This window comes from Schistocerca nitens, chromosome 12 (assembly GCF_023898315.1).
Source record: "Schistocerca nitens isolate TAMUIC-IGC-003100 chromosome 12, iqSchNite1.1, whole genome shotgun sequence".
Classification (NCBI taxonomy): Eukaryota; Metazoa; Arthropoda; class Insecta; order Orthoptera; family Acrididae; genus Schistocerca; species Schistocerca nitens.
Window position 1 is genome coordinate 192,367,285 of NC_064625.1, and position 26,830 is coordinate 192,394,114.

The following is a 26,830-nucleotide window of genomic DNA, read 5'->3' on the forward strand; positions in this document are numbered from 1 at the left end:
GAACACAAGTAAGAAGAACAAAGAAGATATTTACATGCTCTCAGACAGTCATGGAGATGGCTTAGCTGGTATCATGTGTAACACGCAAACTCTGTTTAAAGTTAGTGGAATGACAAAACCAGGCGCTCCCTTGAGTGAAATTCTAAAACACTATGAGCAATTTTTTGGAGCCCAGAAGAAACTGTTTAATAATTGGGGGTGCTAATGACGTTTATAGGAGTGAGGGTAAACTTCCCACAAGAGCACTAAGAAGCACTCTACAGAAAATTACAAATGTGAACTTCTATACTGCATGTATACCACAAAGACACAATCTGATGTAAAAATCTTGTGTCAACAAATAAATCTCTGTTATTAATAGAAAATTTGAAAAAATATGCCAAAGCTTCCCGAATGCCACACATGTGAATGTACCATCTTCAGAAAGAAGTCATTTTACCAGCTACACAGAAATAAACTTGGAAAAGCATTCATTAGTCGAGAAATACTTAATGCCGTGTTAGCAGTTGAAGACAAGAATATCCGTACCATACCACTACCACCACCCATCACAACAACTGAAATTCTCTAACATAAAAATGAAACTAATTCACCGGCAACAGATCCAGCACTAGAATCTTCACTTGCCACAAAAGTAGCTGAGGCAAATAAAGCCTCCACAACAGCTCCAACAGTATCAGAAACAGCTACAGACTATACAGCAGCATCACTAGCAAGAAATGTGCTTACGGCCAGCGAGTCGTATCAAAGTTGCGACACATACAGAAGAAAGAAAGACGAGATGCAGGAAACATGTGTCCCTAAAGGATTTTTGGTACCCAGCCTCAATATGAAGAAACCGTTGACACTGGACAATACAAGGAAGAGGTCCTCTCAACCAAGTTGCAACAGCTTAAAATTACTTAGCCTTAATAGACAGTGTCTCAAAAATAAAATTCTAGATCTCGAGATTGAGGCCAGTGAATATTGTGTTGATTGTATTTGTAATCAAGAGCACTGGTGCAAAAATTATGAATTAGAATACATTGATATTTCCCCATATACCTTGGTTGATCATTTTTATAGGAAGGAAGCCAAGAATGGGGGTGTCTGCATTTATGTAAAATCAGATATTAAAGTGAAAAACAGACCCGAAGCTGAACTCCTGAGCATAGAAAAACATTTTGAGGCAACAGCAGTGTAAATGAGTGTAAAAAATAGGAAAATAACAGTCATGTCAGTGTATAGATCACCATGTGGTGACCCAGAATTTTTTTTAAAAATAAGACTGAAGAACTGCTGAGCATCTTACATGATGAGAAGACATCAGTAATTGTATGTGGGGACTTTAATGTCAATATGTTGGTAGGTAGTTCATTTAAAATTAAATTCCTCAATATTTTACATAGTTTCAACCTATATTCTAACATAAACAGTCCTACAAGGGTAACAAACACTTCAAAAAAGTTTCATGGATAATATAATTTCAAATATAGAAAGCCCAGATACAGAAGTTTTGAATATTGACTTAGGAATATCTGATCATAATGCACTTATTGTTAAAGTGCTCACAGTTCCAATACATACAAAAACAGTACATCACACGTATAAGAGAATTTTCTCTCCCGAAAACTGCAACCAGTTTGGTATCACACTGACTAACCAATCTAGGGCAGAAGTATTGTCACAAACTGATACAGATGCTGCATACAGTGTTTTCTCCTCTCTTTCATGACAAATTTTGAGATGTGCTTTTCAAAAAGATTAGTTAAAATCAACTCAACTAGCCACACACACACAAATTCTCGGTTCACGTCTGGCATTAAAAACTCTTCCGAGACTATGAAAAGACTAAACTCTGAAATGAAAACCATTACCGACACTACTTTTAAAAAAATATGTTAGTAACTACAAAAAGGCATATAGAAGGATAATTAATCTAGCCAAAGTATTAAGTAATGATAGACTAATAAGGAAGTCAGACAATAAATCGAGGACCACATGGGAAATTGTTAAAAGAGAAATAGGAAAAAGCTTTAAAGGCCAGGATATTGTACTTAAATCTAGTGATAACATTGAAATAAAGAAGGAAGTCTTGCCCAAGTACATTAACAACTACTTTCTAAGTGTACCTGACAAATTAAGCAAGAGCCTTACCAAACAACAGCAAACAGCACCAAAAGTAGTCAGTAGCACGATAATAAGTCCCACTAATACATATGAAATATTGAAAGTAATTAACACTATGAAATCTAAAATGTCTGCAGCACTGGATGAAGTGTCAGTGACACAAATCTTGGAACCACTGGTATATATTGTCAATTTATCATTCAGTGAAGGTGAGTTCCCCCAAAGGCTGAAAATATCTAAGGTTAAACCATTATTCAAAAATGGGGATACGCGTAAGATAGTGGCCCCCTATTATTCCTAATCTATATAAATGACATTGAAAGGCCGAACAGATCATCAAAAATTATGTTATTTGCAGATGATACAAGCATAATTATAAGTGATGACAGCAAATCTTTATTCAGTACAGCTGAAAAAGTTGCGAAGAGAGTGCAACAGTGGTTTTACGTAATAAGTTTACACTCAATTTAAATAAAACAAATTACATATAGTACGGTATTAAATGAGAAGGATGATCTCCATTTATCATTGAGTGACCGTGAAATAGAGAAAGTCTGCTGTACAAAATTTTTGGGCACGTACATTGATCAACACTCGAGCTGGAAAGCCCGTGTCACATACGTATCCAAACAAACTCAGTTCAGCATGTTTTGCACTGAGAATAATTTCCAGAGTTTGCAGTGCAGAGTGTACAAAATTAGTGTATACGGCGTATTTCGATTCTGTTATATCCTATGGAATAACATTGTGGGTGCAACTAAATGTCGCTTGAGAGAGGTTTTTAAATTACAGAAAAGGGCCGTTAGAAATATTACACACAGCTCTCCACAAACACACTGCAATCCCTTGTTTGTGCAGCTAAACATACTTACAGTACCATCTTTGCACATATTAAAAAGCATACTGCATACAAGAACACACTCGAGTAGTTTACGTGTAAATTCAGATCTTCATGACTGCAATACACATATCTGTAAGAATCTGCATGTAGAAAGAACAAGGAAAACAAAAACTCAAAAACACGTGAGCCACTGTGGATTAAATTACGGTGAGGCGAGGTTCGAGCTTAAGAAATTCTGGGAAGTTAACAGGGGGTGCTCTATAATGCTCTGCCACTCTGCATCAGGGGAACAGAAGATGAAGGAAAATTTAAGTCAGAATTTAAAAAGTATCTGCTAAATAAATGTTTTTATAGCATAGCGGAATATTTTGAATCCGTAAGTCACTAACTGATAGTTGTATTGTCAATATCGTGTTGTTCTCATTGCCAATTGCGTGTCTCCTTTATACTCTTTTAACTCAAAATTATGTGCAATATGTTTTCGAAAATGTACTAAATATATATAAATTCATCACATACGGTACACGTTAAAGGAGCACGTTTTAATTTTCAACATATTATACAATGTTAATTTTATGTGTTTGATAGAAATTTGTAATATTCTGCTGTGCATATCCTGAACAGTATTAAGACATTTCCTATATCGTGTAAATGATGCGAAGGATGATAATAAATGAAATGAAAATGAAATACGGTCACAGGCATTACCTAATCCCATCGAAGGCAGGGCTACCTGTGAAACCGATCGTGTGATTTACGAGCTGAGCCACAACCACTGTGCTGCTTTCTAAGTGGGCACGACAACTGTCAGGCTGTCTGTGTGCAAACTGTGGCCGAGGAACAGCTGGACCCCACAGTTGCCGAGCAGGCTGCTCTTCGGGACATTCTCCATTTTAATTACTGCTTCACTGCTTGTGCCATCTGGATCTTTCCTAACATGTGTCCTTCCTAACAGTACCAGTTTCTCTGAATTTTGCAGGTGCTAACTGTCCCTGCAATACATCCCGAGTACCAATAACCCTCCCAGGCTGAAGCTTCGTCACTTATTGTCCACTGTCCTTCACCCGCCTGTCCCCTTCCTCGTTACCCCTCAGCACTGCACTTCTTCCTTTTCCACTCTCCTTTCCCACCCCCTGCCCCTTCTCTAATCTGCCGACTGCACCTAGTTGCCCTCCCCTCTCCCCACTAGTACCTCCCGCTGCGGAAGTCGAACACGCGCCGGAACAAATGGACGCGATCGGCCCGTAGAGGGCTCCGTGTCCGCGGCGGCTATTCCGCGCGGCGGCTCTCGCGCAGTGAGGGCGCCACCGCAGACGGCGGCCGATAGCCGCTCCCTCCGGTTTCGTATACGGGGACCCACTCTGCCCTAGTCCGGCCAGTCTGGTACTCGCTCTGGATTTCGTTTCTCTCGGCGGTACTGCGTTCTGGTCGTTGCTCGTTGTTGACATTTGCCTGGCTCCGGTTCTGAGTGGATTTACTGTCGGTGTTTGGTGTTGTGGTTTCTACGAGCCTCCGTTGTTTATCTCTTCCTCGTCGTGTCGGTCGCGGTCGGTTGTTGTCGGTTGTCGTCCGACTCGTCCTCGTGTTTACCCGGTGTGGCGTGCTCCACCGCCGGCGGCTCCGATCTGCAGCCGAAGGCGTTCCCGCAGTCGGTTTTGGTTACTACACCCACCCTGTCCCTTATGCTCCCACAAGCAGCACTCTACCGTCCCCCACTCCTATCCTGCCGTCCCTTCCCATTCCCGCCCCCAGCTTCCTCCTTACTCCCACCACCCAGATTTTCTCCCATCTCGCACACCAGGCTCGCACCCCGGCCCGAGCAGCTCGAGACGGCGGTCGCGTGCGAGTGAGTCGCGTGCGGGTGCGTGGGACGGACGAGTGTGGGAGGGTGGGTGTACTTCGGAAGGGGTCAGTGAACTGGCAGCCACTAAGTCTTGTTTGCACAGACTGTTAGCTTTCTCTTCACCTTTCCATCACTTTTCCTGTGCTTCCAAATACTCACGTCGGGTATTAGGAGCCGAAATAACCAGCTTGGTGTTGCTTCTGTATAAATAGGTTGCAGTGTTGTTTTGTGGATGAAACATAGTTTCTGGTTGGCTTATTACAGTTATCCGTGGCATTGTTTTTTGCTCGCTTTAATTGAAACTGCCGAAATCCGTATCACTAAATGGCTGACACGATAATGGTCCCCGTTGCAGATTGGCTGCGTAATAGCCTACAGGGGCGACAAACAATTGATTTTCAGTACTTCATATAATTACTGTCTGACCTTAAAAGAAAATGCTGTCATAATATACCCATTGAGAGGTATAATCCTAAGTCAAAGATTTAATGTAATAAAACAACGATTACAGTTCAAAATTGTGCACATCTTGAGGCTGCATAACACACAACACACAAATTACCCAGACTGTATACTTACACACACACACACACACACACACACACACACAAAAATAATGAAAGGAAAAAAATTCATCACTTATCACATTTTCACTGTTCATGCAGTGAAACATCCACATCAGGCATTACTCTATTTTCAACATGTTTTGCAGACAGTATCCACAGACAGATTAGGAGATGTGGTTGTTGATGTCTTCAGTCTGAAGCTCTTCACACTACAGGTATTCTGTCCTGTGCAGGCTCCGTCATTTCCAAATAACTGCAATATACAGGGTGTACATAAAGCCCAAAAACACTTCAAATAATTTATTGCACAAGAACTAAACATTGTACAGGTATCATACATATGTAATTTTGAAGAGAGAACCTGAAAGTTTTTTTCACATATACCGCCACAGCACAGTTGGGTAATTTGCCGACAGTTGGCACTAGTCGCAAATGTGGCGAGTTCAGGTGCGGAGCGAGCTTTCTCTGTGTCGGAGTTCGACAAAAACGAGTGTGCTACAGCTGTTCGACGGATGTTTAGGACCGAGTACGGTAAGAAGCCACTGACGAGGGAGGCTATTTACCGCCAGCACGGCGAATTCGTTACGACGGATTTCTCGTGCCCGGCAAGACGAGCGGACGTCCCGGTGTGGGTGAAGTGAATGTGGAGCGCGTACGAGGGACATTCGTAAGCAGTCCGAAGAAATCGGTACGTCGCACATCCCGTGAACTCGAAATGGCTCCGATGACAGTGTGGAAAGTCCTGCGACAGAAGCTGTCTGTGAAACCGTTCGAATTGGAGTTAGTGCAGAACCTCAATGACGACAACAGAGACGAGCAATTTGAGTTTTGTTCACAGTTGCAACAACTGAATGAGAATGGGTACGGCATTGTTGATCACTAAATTTTTAGTGGTGAAGCTACTTTTCACACTGGTGGGAAAGTGAACAGGCGTAACTGTCGAATCTGGGCTACAAAGCATCCACAAAAATGCATTGAATTTGAGCGTGATTCCCCAAAGGTAAATGTTTTTTGTGCCTCGTCACGTCGAAAACTGTACGGGTGATTCTTCTCGGCCGAGAGCACTGTCACTGGATATTCCTACCCGGACGTGTTGCAGCAATGCCCGATGCCTCGAATGCAATCAGACTTTCCGTTCATCTTTCAGCAGGACGGGGCTCCACCCCATTTTTGTCGTGAAGTTTGTGGGTACCTGAACACGGAGCTGTCGCATCGACGGATCGGCCGTGCTACAGGAGGGGACAGCCGTTTCACGAAATGGCCTCCCTGATCGCCAGATCTCACTCCGTGTGACTTTTTTGTGTGGGGACCATTAAAGACCCGGTGTATGTACCTCCTCTACCACTTGATGTTGCAGAGCTCCGGGAGAGAATACGGGAAGCGACTGCCACAGTCGACTGTGCTGTGCTGGGAAGGGTACGGCAAGAATTTGATTACCACTCGTGGTTTGCACATCGAATTTTTGTACAAAAAACTTTCGTAGTTTCTCTTCAAAATGCAATATGTATGACATCTGTACAATGTTTAGTTCTTGCGCAATAAATAATTGAAAGTATTCCTGGACTTTATGTACACCCTGTATGTCCCTTGGCATCTACATGATTACTCTTCAGTTCACAATTAAGTGCCTGGCAGAGAGTTCATAGAACCACACTTAAGCTACCCCTCTACCGTTCCACTCTTGAAGAGCGTGCAGGAATAACAAACCTAAATCTTTCTGTGTGAGCTCTGCTTTCTCTTATTTTATTATGATTTTACCCCCAGTAGTTCCCTCCAGTACTAAACTGGTAATTGCTTGATTTTTCAGAATGTGTCCTGTCAACCATTGAGCTCTTTTAGTCAAGTTATGCCACAGATTTCTTTTTTCCCCAGTTCTGTTCAGTACCTTTTCATTAATGATATGATCTATCCATCTAATCTTCGGCAATCTTCTGTAGCACCACATTTCAACTTCCTGACACTTATATCCATGTTTCATGTCAACAAATTTCTCTTCTTAAAAAACTCTGTTCCTGCTATTACCAGTCTACAGTTTATATCCTCTCTACTTAAGCCCTCATCAGCAAAACTCATCTATTACTTTTAGTGTCTCGTTTCTGAATCTAATTTCCTCAGCATCCCCTGATTTAATTTGACTACATTCCATTACCTTTGTTTCACTTTGTATCCTATCTTCTCTTTATAAGACACTATCCACTCAGTTCAACTGCTCTTCCAAGTTCTTTGTTGCCTGACAGAATTACAATGTCGTCGGCAAGTCTCAAAGTTTTTATTTCTTCTCTCTGAACTTTAATTCCTACTCCAATTTTTTCTGTAGTTTTGTTCGTTCAGTGTAGAGACTGAATAACATCGGGGATAGGCTAAAACCCTGTCTCACTCCCTTCCTTTTCGTGCCCCTCAACTCGTAACTGCCACCTGGTGTCTGTACAAGTTGTATATAACCTTTTGGTCATAACACGTTACACGTGCTACCTTCGGAACTAAAGAATGTATCCCACTTAACATTGTCAAAAGCTGTCTGCAACCCTACAAAATCTATAAGTGTAAGCTTGCCTTTCCTTAATCTATCTTCTAAGGTAAGTCATAGGGTCAGTATTGCCTCGGGTGCCCCTACATTTCTCTGGAATCCAAAAATATGTTCCCCAAGGTTGAGTGCTACCAGTTTTTTGATTCACCTGAAAAGAATTCGTGCTATTATTTTGGAACCAGAACTTATGAAACTGATAGTTTGGTAATATTCAGACCTGTAAACATTTGATTTCTTTGGAATAGGAATTATGATATTCGTCTTCAAGTCTGAGGGTACTTTACCTGTCTCATATATCTTACATACCAGGATATTGTTAGTTCAGAGGGAATGTTGTCTATTCTAGGGGCCTCGTTTCGACTCTCGCAGTATCGTATCGTATCGTATCTCCCATCTCGTCTTCATCTGTATCCTCTTGCTTTACCATAATATTGCCTTCAAGTCCGTTTCCCTTGTGTACACCTTTTGCATACTCCCTCCACCAGTCACCTTTCCCTTCTTGCTTAGGACTGGTTTTCCATCTGGCCTCTTGTTATTTGTACAGATGCTTTCCTTTTCTGAAAATGTCTCTCTAACTTTCCTTCAGGTGGTATCTATCTTTCACTGGGTTATATATACATCTGTATCCTATGTCTTCAAACCATTCCCGCTTAGCCATTTTGGATTTTCTGTTAATCTCATTTTTTAGATGTGTGTACTCCCCTTCAACTGCTTCATTTGCTGGATTTTTATATTTTCTCGTTTCGTCAACTGAATTAAACATGTCTTGTGATATCCAGGGAGATATTTAATCGTAAGCACTGAGACGTATGAAAGACTGCATTTTGCTTAAAACAGAAAAAAGTTATCTGAATAGTACTCCTCCAGTGTTTGATAAATAGGATGGCCATTGACTTTCAGCACACTTCAAACATAATTTCAAACCTTTACTAAATCTTTTCTTGTTCACATGCTGAACATTAAATATGTAACACATTAACTCATATGAAATCACACATTTAATGTCGTTTTTGTATGTGATAGTTTGTTTCTTAAAATAATGTTGGTCAAGTGTTGCATTGGTATCATATTACAGCTTAAAACAACTCAACAAAAACCATTAAATAAACCATAATGGACCTAAATGAACCTTTTGAGTAGTAAGCATTTTTTACTGAAAAACTCCTTCTGAAATGAGGAAATTCCACTAATATATTTCCATTCTGATCCATTGAGCTTTTGCCCAGTAACTACTTTGTCTCAATGTATATACAGGGTGTTTCAAAAATGACCGGTATATTTGAAACGGCAATAAAAACTAAACGAGCAGCGATAGAAATACACCGTTTGTTGCAATATGCTTGGGACAACAGTACATTTTCAGGCAGACAAACTTTCGAAATTACAGTAGTTACAATTTTCAACAACAGATGGCGCTGCAGTCTGGGAAACTCTATAGTACGATATTTTCCACATATCCACCATGCGTAGCAATAATATGGCGTAGTCTCTGAATGAAATTACCCGAAACCTTTGAAAACGTGTCTGGCGGAATGGCTTCACATGCAGATGAGATGTACTGCTTCAGCTGTTCAATTGTTTCTGGATTCTGGCGGTACACCTGGTCTTTCAAGTGTCCCCACAGAAAGAAGTCACAGGGGTTCATGTCTGGCGAATAGGGAGGCCAATCCACGCCGCCTCCTGTATGTTTCGGATAGCCCAAAGCAATCACACGATCATCGAAATATTCATTCAGGAAATTAAAGACGTCGGCCGTGCGATGTGGCCGGGCACCATCTTGCGTAAACCACGAGGTGTTCGCAGTGTCGTCTAAGGCAGTTTGTACCGCCACAAATTCACGAAGAATGTCCAGATAGCGTGATGCAGTAATCGTTTCGGATCTGAAAAATGGGCCAATGATTCCTTTGGAAGAAATGGCGGCCCAGGCCAGTACTTTTTGAGGATGCAGGGACGATGGGACTGCAACATGGGGCTTTTCGGTTCCCCATATGCGCCAGTTCTGTTTATTGACGACGCTGTCCAGGTAAAAATAAGCTTCGTCAGTAAACCAAATGCTGCCCACATGCATATCGCCGTCATCAATCCTGTGCACTATATCGTTAGCGAATGTCTCTCGTGCAGCAATGGTAGCGGTGCTGAGGGGTTGCCGCGTTTGAATTTTGTATGGATAGAGGTGTAAACTCTGGCTCATGAGACGATACGTGGACGTTGGCGTCATTTGGACCGCAGCTGCAACACGGCGAACGGAAACCCGAGGCCGCTGTCGGATCACCTGCTGCACTAGCTGCGCGTTGCCCTCTGTGGTTGCCGTACGCGGTCGCCCTACCTTTCCAGGACGTTCATCCGTCACGTTCCCAGTCCGTTGAAATTTTTCTAACAGATCCTTTATTGTATCGCTTTTCGGTCCTTTGGTTACATTAAACCTCTGTTGAAAACTTCGTCTTGTTGCAACAACACTGTGTTCTAGGCGGTGGAATTCCAACACCAGAAAAATCCTCTGTTCTAAGGAATAAACCATGTTGTCTACAGCACACTTGCACGTTGTGAACAGCACACACTTACAGCAGAAAGATGACGTACAGAATGGCGCACCCACAGACTGCGTTGTCTTCTATATCTTTCACATCACTTGCAGCGCCATCTGTTGTTGAAAATTGTAACTACTGTAATTTCGAAAGTTTGTCCGCCTGAAAATGTACTGTTGTCCCAAGCATATTGCAACAAACGGTGTATTTCTATCGCTGCTCGTTTAGTTTTTATTGCCGTTTCAAATATACCGGTCATTTTTGAAACACCCTGTATGATTACTGGGGTGGCACATAGTCAATTAACAACAAGGAAGAAGAGTAGAGTTCAGTTGTTCTGAAATGTAGGCCATTCAGAGTGTTTTCTGGGATCAAAAAAGACACACGGCGGTGCGAGCAGCTGTGACATCGACAATACGAACCGACTCGGGAGTCATCAGAAGGGAGGACACCTGTTTGTAGCGAATAGCAGCCTTCTGTTAGCTGGAAAGAAGGCAGTTCGGTGAGCTCTCGTTCACCGCAGTTACTGACTTCCTTTGTGGCCATCTGTTTAGCTGCTGTGCAACTTCTGTTGCTGGAAATTGGTCAGGTGCTTCAGAAGAGGCAGAAAGCATCTGTTTGAACGACCATTAATAGTGCTTCTTTTGTTTCAGTGTATGTCACTCCTTAGCTCAGAAGTGTTACTGTACTACAGGAAGTGTGCGGTTGCAGACGGTGAAGAACTTGGTCGAGCAGTGCTCCGGGATACACGTGCTGACGGCACCCGACGAGCTGCTGAAGACCGAGAAATTTTCGGAGGCGGTGTCACGTCTGCAGCACCTCCGTGTGCTGTGCCTGCAAGAGAGATACGTGGGAACGACTTGCGTCCTGCGTCCTTGTGTGCTGAGGCCTCTGGGTGACGGGTGCCCCCGACTGGTCGAGATTGACTTCGGACGTATGTCTGTCGATACGGATGATCTGAAGTACTTTCTGAATGCCAAGAAGAACACCCTAAAGTGCTTACGAATAAAGTGGTCGGTGGGTGGAACGAGGTGAGTACTATTACCTCTCCTCGTACGAATGTCTAACTTTTACTCGAGCCGACTTTTGCTCGACGATTACTGTTCTCGTATGTTCAGTATTTTTCATACTACGTAAAAGACATTTGGCATATTTCACCCTTACATATACGTAGGGACACGAGATACAAAATGTTAAGCAGACATCTAATTATTGTTACAGTGCTTTTAAGCTAGGTCTAGTTCAGTAAACATATCTATGTCTTCAAACATCTTCTGTCACGTTTATTACGTAATTACTTTCACTCGTAGTTAATAGTGCCGCTGTATTTAACAGTTGTGCCCAGTTCAGTTCCGTGTGATTCGGTAGTACCCGGCAGACCTGTCTCACTCGCACATTTTGGGTTTCTCAGTTTTTTTCACATTAGTCTGTAGGTGGGGCTTCGTAGTGAAATTAATGGATAGAATGTGTCGTTTCAGAATGGGGACTTATAATTTAACATATGCCACTGTCAATTGATTGCGTATGCACAGCCTGTGGAAGAGGAAGTTTTTGAAATGTTTATCCCTCGGGGCACAATTCTGGGCCCATTACTTTCCCATTTACATCAGCAATATTCTGTCATCATTTACTTCTCTTCTACTTTTTGCTGCGCAATAGCAACAGTATGAGAAACTTGGCAACTCGTATGTGAGGGGACTGTGCATGCTACTGTGCATATGTTTTGGTACTATGTAATTTTATTGGCAAAAATGGCTTTCTACTGCAGCTCACATATGAAAGTGTGACCGTGTGAATGTCATGCTAAACTCCCGAAAATAAATACAGTAAACCACTGTGTTTACATTCTCACATTTTACGTTTTCCTGTTTTTTATATTCATTTTTGTCATTACAATCAGGAGTCACATTCTCTCAATTCAGTACTTTCCTGTCGTCACTGATTCCGTGTTACGACATTTCCCGCACCTTTAAGTTTTCTTTGACATTATCACAACATTTGACTTTGTTTTTCGTGCAGATATCTGCAAAAAGTGCATTGTATTCCTACTCAAAGTCAACCTCGGAACAAAGCAGAAAATGGAGACTATACACTAAGTTAATAATCGTGTCAGACAGCGTTAGCATAGTAAGTGAGATTTTCATTGTCATCATGTTTGGCCACAGCCACCTGTTTATAGGTACGCAGTGTTTGGAAGGGTGAGAAAGCGTGCTGAGGCACTTCCCGAATGATGATCGTGATCTGACGGTAGTGACTGTAGTAGCAGCCTTCCTTCTGCTCATTGTCTTGTATTACTACAGCTTTGATTTAATTTCAGTCATTTATAGAAACAAGACATCACTCTATAACGAGCTTTCACGAATTGTTGTTACTTCAGTGTAAAATACACGAATCCGTACGAGGCACGCAGTCTTATGTCGGTACGACTTAGTGTCAGACGTAAATATTCCTCCTCGAGATGCTCCATAATGTTGCAATTTCCGTCCTCTTCCTCGCCCAGGATGTTCCTGAACCGTGTGATCTCCTTGTCGACAACAAGCTGTATGATTTTGTGTCTGTTGTTCTCCATTTATTAAAGACTCCCAACATTAATGTTTCAACCAATATTGTGTTACAAGTTTTATTTACCATAGGTTTATAATGATTACCAGTAATAAGTCTGACAGTAGAATTAAAATGCTCTTTTAATGTGGTTTCACAAAAGAGTACAACAAATTACTGTTAGAAAGAAACAAAAACAATTATTTCAGTTTTTTTTTTTTTTTTTTTTTTTTTTTTTTAAATAGGCAAAATTTAGATTGTTATAATTTCTGATTTTGAACAATATAAAGAGAATGACAGTAAGATAAATGTATTCATTTTTAGTTGGTTTGTTTCCAATGCTTTCCTGTATTTTGCACTTTCCTGCAACTTACACTTTGTGTGTGTGTGTGTGTGTGTGTGTGTGTGTGTGTGTCATTCCACTGAAGAGTGTAAGCAGGGGTTTAACTGTATGTCAAGAGCTGGTCCCAGCACTTGGATGTAAAAATTCAGTATACTACAGTTCAGTTGCACACTTCAGAGTCCCTTTGCCTGTGATACATATTTATGTCTGCTTGTGTCTGTATATGTGTGGATGGATATGTGTGTGTGTGCGAGTGTATACCCGTCCTTTTTTCCCCCTAAGGTAAGTCTTTCCACTCCCGGGATTGGAATGACTCCTTACACTCTCCCTTAAAACCCACGTCCTTTCGTCTTTCCCTCTCCTTCCCTCTTTCCTGATGAGGCAACAGTTTGTTGCGAAAGCTTGAATTTTGTGTGTGTGTTTGTGTTTGTTTGTGTGTCTATCGACCTGCCAGCGCTTTCGTTCGGTAAGTCACATCTTTGTTTTAATATATATATATATATATATATATATATATATATAGAGAGAGAGAGAGAGAGAGAGAGAGAGAGAGAGAGAGAGAGAGAGAATAAATTACCGAGTTGCAGCAACAGTCGACAGATGGCAGCACAAAGTTGTCAGGTGTTGCATATACGTCATAAATATTGAATGCTCACTTTTTAAAGGCTTTACTATTTATGTTGAAGCTGTAGTAACATTAAAAGCTGTCCAATGAAAAGACTATTTTGTACCCAACAGAAGGCCTAGTACCAGTGCCCTGACACTCACCACGATGTCTAATGTATACCAACGCAATCTGTCCCTCACAGGTATACTTTCGATGCAAATTAATGTGGTGGTAATAGTAATGATGTCGTATTTGAGTGGCAAGTGATGTAAAGGTGACAGTCGAAGACAGAAATGTTACAAATGCAGAATAAGAACCATTAATTTTGAAGCGGAATATACTGTATGCCGTTTGTGTGGTCTCCTCAAATGTTACAGAAGACGAATAATTTTCACGAGCCCCAATTCTGTTGATACACAGGCGCGTCGTACCGTTGCTGCCGGTATACGCCGACAGCTTGGAACGTCTGGAACTTTACGAGTACGACATAGTCCGCGACTCGGCCAGAGAGGCTTTCACTACCGTCGGAAGCTTGAAGAACCTGCGGGAACTCGGGATGTCCGTCCCCGATCGAATACCGCCCGGAACCGCTGCTCTGGCTTTTACGTAAGTGACCCGTCAAGTAGGTAATTGCTGTATTTACCTGATTATAAGATGAGGTTTTTTTTTCAAATTTGCCATTCAGAAAATATGAGATCGACTGATATTGGCGGATTAAACTATTGCTGCTGAGATTAACATTTTAACATTGTTTAGTAGAGTATATAAAGGGTATCCTACATTTACAGATGAAGATTTGCTAGCTGAGGTCACGTGCAGGTTTATTTTGAAGAATTCAGAAGGGCAGGGCTGGGCAAACGATATTTGCATCGAAAGAGTCTCGAGGTTTCCCGATAGAAACATTAATACTAATTTTTAAGTAAACGTAACATTCAAAAGCGGAAATGTTGTCCTTCAAAAAACATTACTCGATTCTGACCCCAGATCAATATTTTATTTGATTATGAGAGACTGTAAGGATTTATCAAGTGCATTGCAAGTGAGAAATTCAGTTGCTGTTCGTGTATTAGAACAATGGGTAAAACATTACCAACTTTTAATCAGCTTTAGAACATGGTGACATTCAGATGAGAAGACAGGAAAATTAATCCAGAATTAGATTTATAATTAACAAAATAAATCGTATTAGGTCGACTGTAAATTACAGTGGCGAGACTCGTCAGGAGACAGTACTGACAGGCGTCAGCAGATCGTGGGGCTAGCAATAGTTAAAGAATTGCACCGGATCGTGATTGTGAACCTTATTTATGTATCGGTTGTGGTTGTCATTGTGAAACGTGCACTACAATATCTTCAGAGTGCAAGTCAGATGTAACAACAGTCTCGAGCAGCACTGTACGAGGCTCGGTGGGGGAACAGCTTGGCAGGGAACTAGGATGAGTGTGGGGAGGGGAATAGAACAGAAGAGAATCTTTTGTGGTGTCACCGCCAGACACCACACTCGCTAGGTGGTAGCCTTTAAATCGGCCGCGGTCCGTCAGTATACGTCGGACCTGCTTCAGCTACGTCATTTGCTATGACCTAGCAAGGTGCCGTATTCAGTTACTATAATCTCAACAGATAATATTGTGAATCGTGTACCGTCAAGAGCGACGTTCATCATTAATGGATTAAAGTTAAGTGTCAAACTAATTATGTCCGCTTTCTGAATTCTAATTCCTTGTCACGTTCCAGACCTCACGTCAACATAGTTCTTCCCTCCTTACGCCAGCCTGCGTGAGCTAAAATGTGTGCCTTTTGGCCTCCTCTCGTAACACGGTGTTGACTCTTCAGCCGACACAACATCTTTATTGTCACATGACATGTTATATACAGTCATTTGATTGAAATATTGGTCACTCATCAATGAATAATTCTGTGCCTACCTAAGGATACCTAAAACAAGATGCATTAAAATAACGCATATGGATGCTCCCAGAAGCACATTACAGCACAAAAAGTTAATTACATCTTAGATTTCTTCCTTTTTCTTAAGATTTTCACAGTGGTTTGAAATCATTCTTTTAAAGTATTTTTCATGTTTGTTTCTGTAGTTTATAAATATGGACATACCTCAAAGACCACATACTACCATAAATCTAGTACATGTGTTTAAATCTACATATTTAGATACATAGTTCACATGATAGTTTACAAGTATCGACACATTTAAAAAGAACATATACCTCAAGTAAAAGGGAACATAAGCGTACACATAGAACGTAATGTAGAAAAAACGGGAAAACAAAACAGATATATTATCTCCTACTTGTCTCTGTTTATAAAATCATCCACACTGCAGTAGCAGTTGGCTTTTTAAATATTTTCAATGTTTGCACAGGTAGATTCTAGCTTACAGTCCTTCACCTTTGAATGGATTTTATTTGATAAGCTTCAAAGCCATGTAATATGCAGTATTTTCAAATAATGTTAGTCTGTGGCAATGTAACATGTAATCTTGTTTCTGTCTTGTTTGATAAGTATGTGTAAATGAATTTCCCTCAAAAAGATGTGGGTTTTTTAACTCAGAGAAGTGTTTCATATATAAACATGGAAGGAATTGTCAGAAAGTCAAGGCTTGCAAATAAAGGTTTGTTCCAGTCATAGCTCTGATAATTTTTTTTTCTGTAGCTTGAACACTCTTAGGTGGCTTCCTTTTCAACTCCCCAAAAACTTACGCCATACCTTACAACTGATATAAAATATGTATGATACACAATTTGCCTAACAGCTAAGTCAGTTACTTTATTCAGAACCCTCATTGCATAAACAAAACTATTTAACTGCTTCAGTAAGCAATCCACATGATCAGTCTGTTTTGTTTTCTGTGCTAATTCTTCAGTGTTTTTACAGCAGACTACTGCTGTTGAGTCATTTGCATACAGAATCGTATCTGAAGTTACCTTACCTGGTGTGTCATTTATATAGTAATGGGCCTTGTATGGACCCCTGGGGTACATGTATTTCCTTCCAACTAGAGCAAGCTTTCTTGCCATTATGTTGTATAACTACCTTCTGTTTCCTATTTTTGAGATATGACTTGAACTAATTTAAAGATTTTTCATTGACACCATAAGAAGCTAATTTGAGGGGCAGCTGCGTATGGTTTACCATATCAAATGCCTTACTGAGGCCACATAAGATACCGGATAAGCCAACCGTGGTAATCTGTACCACATACTCTGTCTTTTTTTGTACATCTTCCATGTTTAAACTGCAGTTTGCCTGAATGCATATGTATTCAGAACTGAATTGACTTTAAAACTGGACAAAAACGCAACAGTAGTATTAATTTCTGCAGCAGACAGTTAGTCTACATAGGGGCCAATGGCGTAGTTGTGTGTTTCCCGCTGTAGTGTTATCGATGTTCACTGTGATGTATGACGGGCGTGAAAGGATATGTGTCAGCTGTCGGTTCTGTGTAGCTAATGAGAGAGCAGTGAGCAGATGATGTGTTTGGAAGTGAGAGACACCGCAAAATTGTCACACCTGTACAAAAGCAAAATCCTACACGTATTTGGATGAAAACAGTCGTATTCTGAGGTCATCACATCAGTAATTGCAACATATTTGGAGGAAATAGTGAAATATTTGTGACAATGAAGATATAAATGTTGTGCTAGAGTGATTATCACGATGATCATTAAAAGTACTGATACCACAGATGACAGATTAGTAAGCGAAAAATGTAGAAAAGGAAACAGACCACAAGTTAAAGGAAACCATTTCTTTTAGTTTGACTGCATCTTGATAATGCAAGGAAAAATAAACAATCAATAAATGGCATAAATTAACTAAACAAACACTGTTTTAGCCTTGTTTCACTATTTATTACTAATGTTATTGCACAACCTAGATTTCGAGTTATAAGCCCATTTTCAAGTACATTGCTGATTCCCAGAGATGATAATGCATCGATAAATGTGATGACGAGGCAAAGATAATCTCAACTTCTCAGGTATCAATCTGTAGCTTAATGTACACTTACATCGGTGACCATTTTTTTAACAAATTACATCCATTATTACACATTTCCCAATTATACTACAATGACCAGACTGAAGTTATGCATCAGCTAAGACATCTTTAACTGCAATTAACTGGGGCTCAAAGTTTTACTTCTATTCTGGGGTTGTGATCTCATTTACTCACCTCTTTTAGATGAGATCACAACCCCAGGATATCTTTGCCTCGTCATTGTGTTTATCAAATTGGGAATCGGAAATGTACTTGAAAATGGACTTATAACCCCTGAAACCTAGATTGTGCAATTACATTAATAATAAATTGTGAAACAACGCTAAAAACAGTGTTTGTTTAGTTAATTTTCAATGTTTCACGAAGAACTCACAGTTAATTCAATTAAAATGGCATAAATTTAGAATAGATATAATTTTAGGCATAAATCTAGAACAGGTATAATGTTAACTCTTTAGGCAAATACTTTGTCAATAAAACAGTTTGTAATTTTGATTGGTCAAGAATATGTTAAAAATTAATTTTTCTTAAGAAGCCAGTCAAATAAAAGGGGGCTCGTCTTAAAATTGGGGTCATCTTACCCTTGCATAAGTACAGTATGGTGTGCTGTTTGTTACTGAAAACATGTACTGAGCCAGCAGGGGTTAGGTCTCTCAGCTGTCAGGGTTACTCACAAATTTGGTGGCTTCAAATCAACCAGCCAAAGATCTGGCAGTTCTAATGTAAATATTATGAAGTAAAGGAAGCCTCTCACTGCACCAGATAGCAGAAGTGTAGAGTTTTTCAGAAGAAACCCTTTGGCAAGTTAGAGGACGGACACACACACACACACACACACACACACAGCGAGATATATATATATATATATAACAGAGGGAAACATTCCACGTGGAAAAAATATATCTAAAAAGAAAGATGATGAGACTTACCAAACAAAAGCGCTGGCAGGTCGATAGACACACAAACAAACACAAATATACACACAAAATTCAAGCTTTCGCAACAAACTGTTGCCTCATCAGGAAAGAGGGAAGGAGAGGGAAAGACGAAAGGATGTGGGTTTTAAGGGAGAGGGTAAGGAGTCATTCCAATCCCGGGAGCGGAAAGACTTACCTTAGGGGGAAAAAAGGACAGGTATACACTCGCACACACACACACATATCCATCCACACATACAGACACATGTCTGCTTGTGTCTGTATGTGTGGATGGATATGTGTGTGTGTGCGAGTGTATACCTGTCCTTTTTTCCCCCTAAGGTAAGTCTTTCCGCTCCCGGGATTGGAATGACTCCTTACCCTCTCCCTTAAAACCCACATCCTTTCGTCTTTCCCTCTCCTTCCCTCTTTCCTGATGAGGCAACAGTTTGTTGCGAAAGCTTGAATTTTGTGTGTATATTTGTGTTTGTTTGTGTGTCTATCGACCTGCCAGCGCTTTTGTTTGGTAAGTCTCATCATCTTTCTTTATATATATATATATATATATATATATATATATATATATATATATATATATATATATATATATATTATTTTGGATTATTCCCATTTAAGAGAGCGTTTGAACTTGAATTCCTTTATGATGATTGTTTATGTTTTTTCTGAGCCCAAATTTTCTTCATGTGTTCACTGTGTTGTTTCTTTCGTGGTGTCAAATTTATGTTTTTTGATGATGTTCCTGAATTCAGTTCTATTTTCTGCATCGTTTACTGTTATGTGTGCTTGTCTGAGGTCCTCTTCAACTTCTTTTATCCATTTTGTTTTTCCCCTGCCTGAGTTGATGACTTTAAGAATTCGCTTTGAAATTCTGTTTTCATTCATCCTGTGGATATATCCGTAGAACTGCATTCTTCTTTTCCTTATTGTATCCGTAATCTTGTCTGTGTATTTATATAATTCTGATGTTGGTCTCTTCTTCCAGATTCCTTGCTCTTGTATCGGGCCAAAAATTTTCCTGAGAATTTTCCTTTCTTGTTTCTCTATTTCTCTGATTTTAGTTTGCCCATCTATTTGTGTTGTTTCAGATGCATACAGTGCCTCCGGAAGTACGACAGTGTTGTAGTGCCTCAATTTTGCGTTAATGGATATAGACTTCTTGTTATAATAGTTCCAGATGCTGACCCCTAACCGCTGGATACCAGGCAGAAGTTAGTGGATTTCGGTTGATAGTTTTGGTCCACCCTGGGTATTTTATTTCCCCGGTACCCTCCATATCTGGAGAGCATTCCCCTATCCGCCACCTGGGGAGGCGCCCGATGGGAGACTATCAACTCCACACAAGAGATATATATATAACAGTTTGTTGCGAAAGCTTGAATTTTGTGTGTGTGTCTGTGTTTGTTTGTGTTTGTTTGTCTATCGACCTGCCAGCGCTTTCGTTCGGTAAGTCACATCATTTTTGTTTTTGGATATATTTTTCCCACGTGGAATGTTTCCCTCTATTATATTGATATCAGTAATTTGAACCCAACAATTACATTTGTTATTGTCACTGTTGCATTTCGAAATCTTTTCTGTCGTCTTATTTTCTCTTTCTGTTTTTGCCAGTAGTTTCACTTTGTATTCACCTTCTCATTTTTACCGTAATCTGCTATACAATTTTATCCCGCCTATATATACTCAATAATACGTAACCCATTTCCAAACCATAACCAAAAAAATTTTTTTTGCCGCTTTCAACACTACCGCCGCTATAAAATCCACCATTTCTAGTTCACAAACAGTTCCTTTCACCTTTTAAACAACCATTTTGGCTAGTTCTAATAACTTTCGCTTTATTTCCATTTCCGTTTTTCGCACATCACTGATAATTTTTATCCGCTTCCCACAGGTTTTAACGTCATTATTTCTTCGTCAGACAATTGTTAGCCTCATTTTCATAATCTGCCACCACAAAACCACTCCTTTTAATATATCACACGCAGTTTTTTCGAAATTTTCCCGAATTTCTCCGTCCTTTAACGTGTTTTGGCGGCAACACAACCACCTAACCTTTGTGCACATCGTTGTCTTCCAACCCAAGTCCAACATAGCCCAGCTGTAACCAACACCTTCTCGCCTTTTTTCACACCAGATCTCCAGTTACTTTCCAGTTCACCTTTATCTCTCCCCATATATTTTTATCTTCATTTTCATTTCAGCCTCATTTTACACTTTCCACCTTCTAATACCATGTCACCCTCACAACACCCCCACAACGACCCCATTAAATTTTATTTACATTCCCTCCGCAAACATGCCTTCGCCCTAGCCAGATTATGCTCCCATATTCTATTTTCTCAGGCTTGTCTGACATTTGGCATTACCCCCAAAGTCCTCACACTTAAAGTTCCCATCTCTGGCTGCAACCCTTCTTTCCATCAGTCCCTATACCAGTTCCAAACTGAACAATCCATTGCCCTCACCCACCTAATCCTTCATCTACACATCAACTCAGCCAATGAACACACCCGTCAACTCCTATCCTTAATAAAAGTCCTTAATCTTTCCTCTCCCACATCCACACCGACTGTTCAGAGCATCCTCTTACAGGCCAACCCTAAATTAGAACAGCATGCCACCCTCTACCTCAAAAAACTATCCTAGTTTCCCACCTCCGGAAAGGCAACTCACTCACCCTTCACAACCTTTCCAGCAAACCTCAACCTCCTCTCATTGCACACAAACCCAGTCTCTCCCATCTACTCAATCTCCCACTTCCAGCTCCACTCCCTCCAAAACCTCAAAATTCCTTTCAACACAATCTGGAACCACAACACCCTAATTCAGTAGTTAACCTTTCCTCCAAACCTCTCTCCCAATCCGAAACCTCTGTCCTATCCAAAGGCCTCACCTTCAGCCCCACTCCCAGATTCAACCAAACATCACTCGTCAAAGATTTACTGTCCTACACTCGTACTCTCTGCTGGTAAATATGTCTGCTTGTGAGATGTCTGCTTGTGTCTGTATATGTGTGGATGGATATGTGTGTGTGTGCGAGTGTATACCCGTCCTTTTTTCCCCCTAAGGTAAGTCTGTCTGCTCCCGGGATTGGAATGACTCCTTACCCTCTCCCTTAAAACCCACATCCTTTCATCTTTCCCTCTCCTTCCCTCTTTCCTGATGAGGCAACAGTTTGTTGCGAAAGCTTGAATTTTGTGTGTGTGTTTGTGTTTGTTTGTGTGTATATCGACCTGCCAGCACTTTCGTTCGGTAAGTCACATCATCTTTGTTTTTGGATATATTTTTCCCACATGGAATGTTTCCCTCTATTATATATATATTATTATTATTATTATTATTATTGGTGTTTTGCCCTTAAAGAGCGCATTTGGACTAAACTGCATGGCCAGTTCCTTTTGCTGCCTTCCTTGCTGCCCAAACTTCCCTCATTCGCTCGCTGTGTTTCTGTTTCCGGTCCTCTGTCCATGCTTCTTGTCGGCTTTGTGTCTTCGGCTTCATCTTGATTGCCTTTTTGGTTGCCCATATTTCTTTCATCTTCTGGCTGTGATCTTGCTTGCGTTCTTCGGTCCATTTTATGCCTGTTCGTTTGTCGCATTGTATCTCATGTAGTTTACTTTTCTTAATGATGTTTCTGAACATTATTCTGTCGTTTATTGTGTCTGCTGTTATGTTGAGCTGGTTCAGGTCGTTTTCTACCTCTGCCACCCATTTGTTGTTTCTAGTGGTTACCCAGTCAAAGATCTGTTTGGTCAGCCTGTGTGATGGCATTCTGTATAGGTGTCCATAGAATTGTAGTCTGCGTTTTCTAATATTTTCTGTGATTGTCTCCGTATGTTTGTACAGTTCCTCTGTAGGTTTCTTGATCCATATTCCATTGTTGTTAGTTGCGCCAAATATTTTCCTAAGTATTTTCCGTTCTACTTTTTCTAATTGTCTGATACGTGTATGCCCTAGGATTAGTGTGGTCTCTGCTGCATATAGTGCCTCGGGGAGCACCACCGTGTCGTAATGGCGTAATTTGGCTTTTTGTGAGATAGACTTCTTGTTGTAATGATTCCACACTACTTTGTATGCCTTGTCCAGTTTAGTCTTTCTTTCTTCGTTTGAGTCTCTGTTATGTCCACTCATTTGTAGTGTTTCACCGAGGTATTTGAAGTTTGCCGTTTTGTAAATCGTGCCATACTTTGTGTTCAGAGATGAGAGTTTCTTTGTGCTCCTAAACTGTGTCTTTTCGTAAGAGATCTGTAGTCCAGTTTTGGCAGCGATTTCGTGCAGTTTTTCAATAGCGTCTTTTGTTTCCTTTATACCTTTCGTGACAATCGCCAAATCGTCTGCAAAAGCCAGGCATTTAATCTGTAGGTTTCCTAAGGTTATCCCCTGTTGTGATGTTTCCCATTCTTTTATGACCTTATCTAACACCAGATTGAAAAGGAGAGGTGAGAGGCCATCGCCTTGTCGGACACCTGTGCGAATTTCAAAGGGCTCTGATAGTTCCCCACAGAACTTTACTTTGGAGGTCGTGTTGGTTAAAGTTTGCTCTATGATAGCCCGTGTTTTGTTGTCTACTTTGTATTCTGCTAGAATTTTGAAGAGAGTTTTCCGGTCGATAGAGTCGTACGCCTTTTTGAAGTCAACAAAGGTAATGATCAGGTTCTGTTTGTGTTGTAAAATCATTTTCAGGTTCCAAATTTGTTCCGCACAAGACCGCTTTTTACGGAAGCCTGCTTGGTATTCCCCAATAAAGTGGTCGGTTTGGCATTCTAGTCTGTTCAGTAAAGCTTTAGAGAGGATCTTGTATGTGACCGGTAGTAGGGATATTCCTCTGTAGTTGTTCGGGTTAGTCTTGTCACCTTTTTTGTGTAGTGGGTGTATCAGGGCAGTTTTCCAGTCGTCAGGAATTTTGATGGTCTTCCAGATGTCTTCCAAGATCCTGTGGATGTCTTTGGTGAGTTCTGGGTCTTGTAACTTCCAGATTTCCGCGATGATGCCATCTTCTCCTGGTGCTCTACGATTCTTGAGTGACTTTATTATTTCTTTAACGTCTTCTAGAGTTGGAGGTTCACTATCTGGATTGTATGTGCTCATTTCTGTCATCATTTCTTTCATGGGGGGGGGGGGGGGGGGGGGGTCCGTGTTGAGCAGTTTTTCAAAGTACTTTGCCAGAATGTCACAATTGTTTTTGGTATTGGTTTCTAGGGTTCCATCCGGTCTTCTGAAGCACAAGTTGGGTGGTTGATATCCAGTCATATTTTCTCTGAACGTTCTGTAGAAGTTTCTTGTATTGTTCTTCATGAAGTCCGATTCGATCTCTGTCAGTCGCCGTTTGTCATACTGTCGTTTTTCACTGCGAATGATTTTGCTTGATTGCTTCTGTGTTTTCAAGAAGTTCATCCAATTCTCTTGGGATTTATGGCAACTAAATTTTTTCCATGCACTGATTCGTTGGTCAATGCTTGGTCACATGTGTGGTTCCACCAACGGTGTTTCCGTGTTCGTGGTGCTTGTGCTAGTTTCATGGCCTCTCGGATTCTTCGTGAAAGTTGTGTCCAGTCTGTCGTTTTCTCCATTTTAATTTTGTGTAATATTTGTGTCTGGTTTAAAGTAACGTATTCTGGATCTGGTCTAACAATTTTGTTCTTCTGGAGCTTTTTCTTGGGCAAAAGGCGAATCCTGATCTGTAGTAGGTGGTGGTCTGAGTCGAAGTAGCCTTTACGGGTGTCTATGTTCAAAATTTCTTTTTGTGAGTCTTTCTGCACTATTACGTGGTCGATTTGTAGTTCTTGCTTTCCGCTGGGGAATTTCCATGTGGTAAGTTTTCGTGTTGGTTTCTTGAATTTTGTTGACATAATGGCGAGGTCGTGGCTTTTGCAAAAGTCTATCAAAGTCTATCAGATGTTTTCCGTTTTTGTTGGTGTCCTTGTGTGGAGTATGTTTTCCTGTGATATGTCTGTATATCTTTTCTTTTCCGAGTTTGGCGTTGAAGTCTCCCAGTATTATTTTGACTCTATGTGCAGGAATTTTTCTGATAGTTTCTTCCATTGTCATCCAGAAGTCATCAATTTCGTCCGGATTTTTCCTGTTGTAGTCATTAGTCGGTGCATGTGCGTTGATTATTGTGTAGGATTTATTGGCTGATTTCACTGTGATGGTGCTGATTCTTTCGTTTGGTGACGAAAAGTCGATTATGCTGTCCGTGATGGACCTGTGTACTGCAAATCCTGTGCCAAAAAGCCTTAGGTTTTTCAGTTGTCTCGATGGTTTTCCTTTGTATATTCTGAAATTCTCCGTGTTGAAATGGTCTTCGTCTGTGAATCGTGTTTCTTGCAGTGCACATATTTTGATTTGAAATTTTTCGAGAGTGTCTGTCAGTTGTTTCATCTTTCCCGTCTTCATCAGTGTGTTCACGTTGAGTGTGCCGATGTAGTGTTTGCGTTTGGTCTTGAGGGAGTTTGAGAAGCTCCGATTCTTCTCATGATGTCCGTGAGCCCCCGGAATCCGATGCTCACGACGATCCCAGTCTATTGACTGGGGCCCGGGGTAGTGAGATTTTTCTCGTTGTACCATCATGATGTTTAGTAGTTGGATGTATGGCATGCTGCCGACTACAACCTGACTTTCCAGATCAGGAGGTTGGTTGAGGCCGCCACTGACATGTGGAGCAGACGCCTTTTGTAGCCGCCCACTGTGGGAACAGACGCTACTAGTAGTTTTGGTCCGCCCCGAGTATTTCATTTCCTCGGTACCACCTATATCTAGGAGGCATTCCCCTATCCGCCACCTGGGGAGGCACTCGGTTGCGGGTCTACTAACCGCCCCGAGTGTATATATATATAAAAACCAGACTGAATCTCAATTTCAGTCACAAACCCAGTCCAATTAAATCAACATGGATACAGCACCTTCAAAGACAAATTACCCCAGTGGGTCAAATCCCACGGTTGAAAAACCGCAAGTGGTCTATTCGGATTCTGGGGAGACCACAGAAATGTGCATGGAGGTAAATCGGAGTACCTCAAAACCCCGTGATAAGAAAATCAAATGAAAATATAGAATTTGGCTAATGACATTTAATGTAAAGTCTCTCTTAAAAATGGGAAAACTAAAAAACATCCTGGACAAATCCAGAGAACATAAAATCAAAATTATTGCATTTCAGGAATCACGATATACAGATGAAAACCCTTTTGATTCGGAAGGATACAGGATATACAAAGGAAAACCTGAAAAATGAGCCATGGTAAATTGTCCACAATTTGGAACTGGATTTATAGTAGATACATCAATACTTGATTCAGTCGCAACTTTCAAATCTTACTCGGGTCGGCTCTCCATGATGACGATAAAATCAGCTAATAAGATATACACCCTAATCAACGGACATGCACCAACTAACATCACTAACAAAAACAAAATAGAAGAAGTAAAAGAATTCTGGAACCAATTAGATAATATTCTCCAAAAAATCCCAAATAACCATGTCAAAATCCTTATGGGCGATTTCAATGCACAAATCGGTAAAGAAAAGAAGTATCGATATTGGGTAGGTAAATGGTCAGGCCATACACAGACCAACCGGAATGGCATGCGACTCATTGAAATCTGCAAAAACCATGACCTATTTTTCAAATCAACATTTTTCAAGAAAAGAGCCTCGAAAACGAAAACTTGGTTCTCACCTAATCCATTACTAGGTGAATATCAGTTGGATCACGTAATGATCTCCCGCGTAAATACAGTAGAAATCATGAAACTTAAAGTCCTAAATGGACTAGACCTAGATTCCGACCATTACCCAACAAAATTCTCCCTAGATGTCATTCCAGAAAAAAGAAAATTCACTAAGAAATCTCCACACCGTAAATATGATGTACAAAAGATAAATGGCAATGAACAATTTACAAAAGAAACGCAATATTTAAAACCACAAAATTGGCAACAACTGCAAGCAGGACTTTTAAATGCAGCTGAAA

General features: G+C 40.7%; 1 protein-coding gene across 6 annotated transcripts in view; it reads left to right on the forward strand.

The window, feature by feature from the left end:
* Window positions 1-26,830, forward strand: part of LOC126215355 (F-box/LRR-repeat protein 17-like) — a 110,425-nt gene that overhangs the window by 48,324 nt on the left and 35,271 nt on the right. For 2 of the 6 annotated variants that reach the window (XM_049942043.1, XM_049942047.1), the window contains exons 4-5: window positions 11,123-11,442; window positions 14,323-14,508. In XM_049942043.1, coding sequence (XP_049798000.1) covers window positions 11,123-11,442; window positions 14,323-14,508 — 506 coding nt within the window. Of the gene's footprint in view, window positions 1-11,064; window positions 11,443-14,322; window positions 14,509-26,830 lie in introns of all 6 variants that reach the window. The other 4 variants (XM_049942044.1, XM_049942045.1, XM_049942048.1 and 1 more) reach the window with 3 other exon arrangements.